This window comes from Cebus imitator, unplaced genomic scaffold, assembly GCF_001604975.1.
Source record: "Cebus imitator isolate Cc_AM_T3 unplaced genomic scaffold, Cebus_imitator-1.0 Scaffold370, whole genome shotgun sequence".
Lineage (NCBI taxonomy): Eukaryota > Metazoa > Chordata > Mammalia > Primates > Cebidae > Cebus > Cebus imitator.
The window spans coordinates 1,491,460-1,500,722 of NW_016107685.1; the positions used below are offsets into that span (position 1 = coordinate 1,491,460).

Consider the following 9,263-nt stretch of genomic DNA (forward strand, 5'->3'; position numbering starts at 1 on the left):
ATGAACATGGAATGTTTCTCCGGATTAAGTTTCAACGTACGTTTTGAAGAGGACCTGAACATTCAAACCACAGCAGTGCATTTATGGTGATCCTAAGAGATCTAACAGACATAGCTTTCCTGATCATGAACTAGCAATTCAAAATCACAAAGTCAGCATAAGCAAGAGTCAGCAGAATTAGATATCAGAATTGTGGAAAATAGGATTTTCAGTCACAAGTTATAACTTTACTATGTTTAAAATGGTTAAATATATTAAAGATGGAGTTAATCCTAATTTATTAGAAACCCAAGTATTTTTTGAAAATAAAAGCAACCATACCTTCCAGAATACCTAAAAAATAGTCACTGGCGTTAAAAACAAGATTATGAAAGATTGGTATAGCTAAATTGAGAACTGGTAAAATGGAGCTAAAATTGAAAAGCTTAATCTGAAACTGTTACAATCTGAAAGAGAATGGAATGTGAAATAGAGGATAAAAGATAAAGAGAATTTAAAAAGTCGGCTCAATATGGATGGAACTGGATTTGCACAGAACAATGTAGAAAATAGGGAGAAGGAGAAACATTCAAAGGGATAAGGCTGAATTATCTTCAGATTCAGAGATCTTAACTAATCACAAAGAGAATAACTTTTAAAATAAATCTAGACTCATTTACTAGCATTCAAAGCCCAAAGACAAAAAGTTCTGAATAGAGCCAGAGAAATAGTACGTTACCTACATGAAGGAGCAGCAATTTGACAGACAATATACTTCTTAACAATATTAGACATCAGAAGTCTGTGGAAAATATATAATGTATTTTATGTGTGTGTGTGTTGTGTGTGTATGTGCACACACGTGTGTGTAACTCAAATAAATTCAAATATATTGAATTGAATATATTAAATTTGAATACACATGTAAAATATTTATCAATAATCAATTTTTATCCAGCTAAATTGTCACCATAAAAGCTGTTTGAATTAATCAAACATAAACATATTTGTAAAACCACTGAAGAGTTAAGAAGGAAAAATAAAAATCTAGGAGCAGGTAAGAACTGAGATAGATAAACCCTGAATTTATGGCTACATTTGCTCTGAAGACTTTGCCAATGTAGAAGAAATCAGTACGAAATGGAACAAACATTTGACAATTTCCTGGCATGAGGAAAGAAAACTCAAAGCAGAGTCCCACCAAGGCAGAGTCTGATGGGATCTTGGCATATACTCTCAGGATATGGTTAAACTGGAAATGTATTAGTGTTTGTGTTAAGCGGTGACTCTTAACTTGATTACATCTGCAAGGACCCTGTTTCCAAATAAGGTTACATTAACAGGTACTAGGGGTTAGGTCTTCAGCATATCTTTATTGAAGGCACAGTTCAACGCACAACATGCATTACTTATATTCTACATCAGTAAATTGCAGATTATAAGAATTTAGCTCTTATTTGGTTAATATTAGGATTAGATGAAACAGCAGGTAATAATCAGAATAATGTGACCCATTAATATACTCAATGAAGATTTATTATGATTACTGTTACAACCCTTGGTGTAATTATATGTTACATTTTGGTCTCCTTCTCTAAGATGGCAGAAATAATTCTTCTTTGTACTGCATTTATAACATGTAGTTATAAATTAGTAGATTACACAGTCAGGTTAATGTTTGTTAAATGAAAAAGTAAATGCAATTTTATCCTTGCAACTACCGTGTATTGGAATGTTCACTATCCTATTTCAGATGAGGGAATTGTGGTTCTGAGAATCTATAAACATTGCCCAAGTAGAAGCAGCCAGAAAGTGCTGAAACAAATGTTCAAACTAAAGCACCACATTTTCTTTTCCCAACATCCTCATGATCTGAGAGTGGAGAGGAATTATTTACTTATAAGAAATTCTTAGAATAAGAATATTCTGCACAGTTTAAACTGCATGCCCTTAGTAGCATATATTTCCTTGAGCAATTATTCACTCATAAAATAGTTTTCTTCATTTAACATGTCTACTAACTGTATTTGATGCTTCCATTGTCCTTGGTGCTTTACCTTGGACATCCACATAGCAAGGTAGAGTTGGGGCCATAGTTACTGTATATAAGGCGTGGGATTATATTCCATCTACATTTCTGCCCTAATCTCTCCTTCTCAGCAGTTATGGGGAATAAACCGTGAGTTCTAGAAAAAGACTTTACTTGTTCATCTCTCTTCAACATCCTTGTGCCCAAAGCCCACATGATTCTGAATATTCTTCAGGAAAGCTATATTCTAGGTCCTATTGTGCATCAGTTTAGAGTGGTGACTGTTCTAGTGACCATTTCATTCGTTTGTTCAAGGAAGCAATGCCAGGTGTTGCTCTATGGAAAGTGAGTATTGTTAATAACTGCACTATCTGAAACCATACTTAGGAAACAAAAAGTTTAGACAAAGAACAGCCATGAAGATAAAATCCTGGACATGACACTATGAGCGTGAAGAGCGCCACTCCCAGGGATTTGCGGGGTCCAGACCACTGATGCTCCCGCCGCATGAGAAAGGTTCACAGAAAAAGCACTCTCTGCTCCCCTCCATTGTCCCTGGTCCATGCTCCTTTCATTGGTGGGAATGTTCCTCTAGTACTTCCCTCTAGAGTTATAGTGCTGAGGACAGTCTGATTCAGTTTCTTCCTTACTGGTGTAAACGGAGAAATTATCCTGAAAGAATTCCCATCTCTCAGTTTCCTTACATTTTTTCTTCCTAGGATTTCTTTTTTGTTTTCTTTCTCTCCCCTCCTTTCTTCCTGTCTTTCCTTTCTTATTTTTAAAATAAAATTATATGTATTTAAGGAGTACAAAGTGATGTTTTGATAAACATACACACTGTATCACACCGAATACTACAGTTACACTAATTAACACATCCATTGCTTCACATGGCTACCTTTTTTGTGGTGGGAACTCTTAAGATCTACTGTCTTAGCAAATTGTAAGCATATGATAAAATACATTAGCATCCCCACTTTTCACATTAGATCTCTAGGACTTATTCATACTTTTAACAGAAATTTTATACACTTTGACAAACATCTCTCTATTTTCCCCCATCCATGCCCCTAACCACCAATCTACTCTTTGCTTCTATGAATTTGACTTTTTAAGATTTCACACATAAGGTGAGGTTATGCAATATTTTTCTTTCTGTGTCTGGCTTATTTTACCTAGGTAAGTGTCATTTTCTTTAATTAGATTCCCAAGTGCCCTTGAACTTTCCACCCTCATTCTACTCCCAATGCCGAACACCTTTCACAACATACTCTCCTGGGCAGGGACCATAGGGCCCCAGGATCCAGGTGTCTAATAATGGCACTAACTCTTGTGAGTAGCGTGAAGGGAAGAGTTTACTGGAGTCAGGGTCCATAAAATCAGTGTCCGCTGCTCTGGTAGAGAACAGCCAGAAATAGCAGCAGTACAGCCTTCTGAAGCTGGTGAGTCTCAAGGTGGGGCCAAAGAAATTATGAGGAAGAGGATGCTGAGGAGTGGAGGGGGAATCCAGGAGCCTGGTGTGAAAAGGAGATAGAACTCTTTTAATATGGCATGGTGTAGCAGATGACAACCTTGCCACAGTACTTAGGTTCTGGTACAAGTGTTAGCAACCTACGGCTGTGATTTCCCTCAGAGCTGAGGCTAAGTCACTTTATGGCTTGTAGACTCAAAACTTCTGTAGGCTCAAAGATCCCAAAGTGTATCATAGCTATGAGGCCAAAGCTCTGTGCCTAGCTAGGTCATAGTCTTCCTTTCTTCCCTAGTCTAAATTCATTTATAAGCCTAGGTGACTGCTCCTTCTTCTAGGCAATCATAGCTGGGCTCAAATATTCTATTACCATTTTGGTTAGTTCAAAGTCTGTCTGACTTTTTCAGACTTCCAATGACTTATGGTAAGAGACCATGTTTTGCTCATTGACAACTTGAATGAGGAACCACAATGACCACTCCTTGGTGAATATCAATCTGTGAGTATGAACTGATGGAGTTGGAGTATTGAAGATCCAAAACGATGCCACAGATGGCCAATAATTCTTCATTTCTCAGATTAGGAGTCCTCAGTATCATTAAGAAAAATTCAGAGGGAAGAAAAATGGTTCCAGCTATTAAGAAATTACAAGAGAACTAGGGAGCATAGTTGAAAGTATATTATTACCTGGAAGAATCCATCAGTGTTACAGGAAGTTCAAAAAGAACACGTATCTTCTCGTATTTGTTAAAAAATCTGGGAAGCATTCCTGACTCCAGTCTTTCTCTGTCTCCATAATCTTTCTTCCACCAAATTTTCTCATAGCCCTCCTCACCCCTCAAAATTATCCTTTCTTCTCCATTTACATGGTTATTACTTTTGTTTGGACCTTAATCACTTTTCCTTTAAACTACTAAGAACTCTCCAAAAAGGCTCCCGACCTTCTGTGTTTCCCTTTGACCTATCTGTTATGGTCTCAATGTTTGTGTCCTCAGAAAATTCATACGTTGAAATCCTAACCTCTCTCCCACCTCCAAGGTGATGATATTAGAAGTGGAAACTTTTTTGAGCTAATTAGGTTATGAGGGCTCTTAGTTGAGATTGGTACCTCTATAAAAGAGATGGTAGAGAGCAGCTAGCCCCTTCCAGCATGTCAGGACATAAGGAGATGATGCCACCTCTGAACTAAGAAATGAGCTCTAGCCAGACACTGAATCTGCTGGCATTTGGTCTTATACTTCTTAGCTTCCAGAACTATGAGATTTGAATGCTTGTTGCTTATAAGTCACCCAGTTTATGATATTTTGTTTTAGCAGCTAAAGTGGTCTAAGATATCAACTATCACATATCACATCCCTGTTCAAATATTCTGTGATTCCCTACAGTGTACGTGACAATGCCTACTATCAGACAGACCTCTAAAGATCGTCTCAAGGCTGCCACTGCTTCTCTTTAAACATCATCTTCTGATACTCTACTCTCCCACCTCTGTTTCCCCCAAAGAACTTAAGATTCAGTAGCTCCTAATGCCTGATTACTTAACATCCATGGAGGCAGGCGTTTTGTTCTTACCTTTGCCTAAAAGGACAGTCTTTAATCTCCCCCAGAAAATGTTACGTCTTTTTTTCTGTCCTTTGACGCCCTTAGCTTGTTGCATCTTTTGGCTTAACAGAACTTGAGGATATGACAGTCCCTTTCCCTTCCCACAATAACACCTAAAGTTAAGTACCACTTATTCTATTTCATTTGTGAGAAAACTGGGCACTATGAAGTTGAAATAGCTTTTAGGTTTACACGATCAGTGTAAGCCAGAATTGTCATTTGTTTCTGCTCAAGGATAACTTTTAAACCATATTACACTGCTTCATTCATCTGAAATACTGCCTCTTTCCCACTATTTTATGATTGCCATTATTAGAGCCACAGCTATATTGCATTATACATGTTCGCAAGTCAATTTTCTCTATTAGTTAGGTAAGCTCTCAGAAGATAATGGCTTTTGTTTATGCTATGTACTACTACCTTTAGCATTCTGTCCAGGAACTAAGAAAACACTATGTTCTCACTTGTTTGAATAGATCAAGCCATTTAGAGTAGTTATACTTGAGATTATTGGAAAGGAGAAGGCTTTACAGGTAAAGGATCAGTCATTGTAGCTATGCTGATTACACGCTTCCTGGTCTCTTTCTTTTACCCTGCCATGACTCCTTGGTTACTTTCTGTCCCTTTGGTAGTGACAGCCATTTCTGTTACCCTCCTTACTACTTGGCCTCTCTCTTCATTTAGTAGTCAGGGAAAACAAATGATACCCACAAAAGAAACAGCTGGAATCAAAGCAGATGAGTTTACAGAATGTAGATTACATATGCTAAGGATAATTGGATCCTGGTCACAAGGAAGAACATGTAATTTTACTTACCAGGTAAGTGGGTTCTTGCAAAGATTTACTTGCCTAAAATTCACTCCCTGACTTTTATTTCATCTTTGGTGAACTTCAGCTCATTTGATGAGAGCAGGTCCTCATGTAACATCATTTCACACAACGTTGTGTCATTATAACATTAAGGAAAAAAACACTGATTTCAGGCAAAGACCACTGTCTGTGTGGTGTTTGCATGTTCTCTCCATGTCTGCCTGGGTTTCCTCCAGGTATTCCAGTTTCCTTCTACATCCCAAAGACATACAGCTTAAATCTAAATTGTCCCAGTGTGACTGAGTGGTTGTGTGTGTGAGTGCTCGCTGTAAAGCAATGGTGTCCTGCCTGGGATTGGTTCCCTGAGCTTTGGGAACTAACCCAAAGCTGCTGGGGTAAGCTTGGACCAGCTGTAACTCTGATCTGAAACAAGTGGGTTGGGAAATGAACGAATGAATAAAAATCATTATACAGGGTAAAGTAAAAATTAGTAAAGTGTACTGAAATCATATAAATGCATGACAATAAATGATATTTGTGATTGCTGGTTTTTAAACTGTGTGGTGGTAGAAGGTTCTTCTTACAATTTTCCTTTATCTCTACTTTATTCTTAAAACATCAGGATAACAATATTAATTACACTTTAGTATTTTTTAAAAGGATGAAATGAGATAATGAATATAAAACATTATGGCTGGCATATGATACATACTTGCTTAAATATAAGGGAGGATGATCGTGATTTTAAAAACTTTATTAGAACAGATAAAGCGTCTCAGTGGAAACCCAAACTCTACTACATCTAGAACATATAATTTTTATGTTTCTGTACTTCTCTCCTGCATTTTAAGGTACTCTGGGTCTCTAGATTGATCAGGAAACTTTACATGGCATCACCCAGCAATGACTCCACTGCCCCAGTCTCTGAATTCCTCCTCATCTGCTTCCCCAACTTCCAGAATTGGCAGCACTGGCTGTCCCTGCCCCTCGGCCTCCTCTTCCTCTTGGCCATGGGGGCCAACGCCACCCTCCTGATCACCATCCGGCTGGAGGCCTCTCTGCACCAGCCCTTGTACTACCTGCTTAGCCTCCTCTCCCTGCTGGACATCGTGCTCTGCCTCACCGTCATCCCCAAGGTCCTGGCCATCTTCTGGTTTGGCCTCAGGTCAATCAGCTTCCCTGCCTGCTTCCTGCAGATGTTCATCATGAACAGTTTTCTGACCATGGAGTCCTGCACGTTCATGGTCATGGCCTATGACCGTTATGTGGCCATCTGCCATCCATTGAGATACCCGTCTATCATCACTGACAAGTTTGTGGCTAGAGCTGTGGTCTTTGTTATAGCCCGAAATGCCTTTGTTTCTCTTCCTGTTCCCATGCTTTCTGCAAGGCTCAGATACTGTGCAGGAAACACAATCAAGAACTGCATCTGCACTAACCTGTCTGTGTCCAAACTCTCTTGTGATGACATCACTTTCAATCAGCTCTACCAGTTTGTGGCAGGCTGGACCTTGTTGGGCTCTGACCTTATCCTTATTTTTATCTCCTATTCTTTTATACTGAAAGTTGTGCTAAGGATCAAGGCAGAGGGTGCTGTGGCCAAGGCCTTGAGCACGTGTGGTTCCCACTTCATCCTCATCCTCTTCTTCAGCACAGTGCTGCTGGTTCTGGTCATCACAAACCTGGCCAGGAAGAGGATTCCTCCTGACGTCCCCATCCTGCTCAACATCCTGCACCACCTCATTCCCCCAGCTCTGAACCCAATTGTTTATGGTGTGAGAACCAAGGAGATCAAGCAGGGAATCCAGAACCTGCTGAGGAGGTTTGTAGGAGTAGGAAGGATTAGATCCACTTTTGGAGTTGTTAATGAAAAATAGAAAAATAGGGAATTATTTTTATGCTGGAAAGAAAATTTCACTTTTAAATCCTGGCCTGAGTTCTGATTCTTCTTTTCCCAATATCTCAGTTAACAATGAACACATTCATTTGTGGATCTTTGTTTTCTGTTGCTTGAAAGGAAATCTCCCTTTCCTGGAGATTACCACGGAATTTTTTCCTAATCTGATTTGTAACAAAGAATCTTGCCAAACCTTTGACAAATGGAGCTGTATTAGAATGTAAGTGTTTGATCACTAGAGACAAACTATACAATGCATTTAAAAAGATCTGCCTGTCTTCTGATTTGCAAATGACAGTGATTCCTTTCCTGTCTCTGATTCAGCTTGGCAGACGGCTATCTGGCTTTGGTGCCATGAAGACATTGCTTGGGATAAGTACAGATGTTGACCCTGGAACAACGTGGGGTTGAGTGCTTTGTCCTGAACACCCCGACTCTCTCTCATGGCACCTGAGTCAGATGTGCTATTCACTGGCTCCTCAGTTCTTCCTAGAGCCAGTTAAGATTTTCAGTCTGTACCACCTGAAATAATAGGCAGCACTTCCTATTATTTCTCTCTACTTAGATTTGCTTCCTTCAGTTTTCGGTTTGTAAAGGAGGTTGACAACGTTTTAGGATTTTTAGGTTGGGGAGGAGTTGTATTGTTTGAAGGGCTTTATGTTCTTTTCTTCATCATCTTCATCTTTGTGTCGTTATAATACTCATTCCTATCCCACCTTGAACTGCCCATCCTAGGCCCAACGGACGGTCCCATTCATTCCCTCTGTGGTTGTTTGCTGCAGCCTTCCTCCTGAGCTGCAGCTGGCAAAGCTGCAAACAAATTTTCCAGACATGAAAGTTCTAGGGTTTGTTTTTCACAGTATAGTGTATTCTACTATTTTGCCATTTCCTTCTTAATGATGCCACACAGTTCAGTATCTCCAAGGAATATTAATCAATCTTAATCTGTCTCTTTGGGGGATGAAAATCAAGATTTCAAGTCCATCATTTGTCCAAGCATTGTTTGACAACTGTCCCAATTGGACTATTCTACTTTCATTTGTACTGAAGCTTATCTTTGCTGAATGACTTGTATTAAAATTAACATCTCTACAGTGTTTAAAAAATTTTATGTTACAGCATTTTTAATTGCAGACCTCTTATATTCTAGCCCTAACATACTTTAGACTTATCTTAAACTTTGTTTTTTCTGCCCCTGTAGCCCAAATGAACTGCTCATTATTTATTGAAAAGCACTTATTCTCATTTTGCTCTCTCTCCTCTATCATTTGATGCTTCACACATCAGCCTTCTTTTTTTTTTAGAGGAAGAAAGAGAGAAAGAAAGAAAAAGAATAAAAAAAAAAGAAAAATAATAAAGGAAAGGAAGAAAGAGGAAGAGGAGGAAGAGGGAGAGAGAACAGGGGTGTTGCTTTATTGCCCCGGCTAGAATGTAGTCTAAAAATGGGTATGCCTGTAATTGTGTTTAATAATAGAGA

At 38.9% G+C, this 9,263-nt stretch overlaps 2 protein-coding genes across 2 annotated transcripts in view; both read left to right on the forward strand.

Annotated features, from left to right (window-relative positions):
* LOC108288351 (olfactory receptor 52L1) overlaps positions 1-9,263 on the forward strand; it is an 86,654-nt gene that overhangs the window by 59,656 nt on the left and 17,735 nt on the right. The gene's annotated exons all lie outside the window — the stretch shown is intronic.
* Positions 6,582-9,074, forward strand: LOC108288353 (olfactory receptor 56A4). The gene has a single exon (XM_017507252.2). It carries the CDS (start codon positions 6,777-6,779, stop codon positions 7,764-7,766), a length of 990 nt encoding a protein of 329 aa, XP_017362741.1. The 5' UTR covers positions 6,582-6,776; the 3' UTR covers positions 7,767-9,074.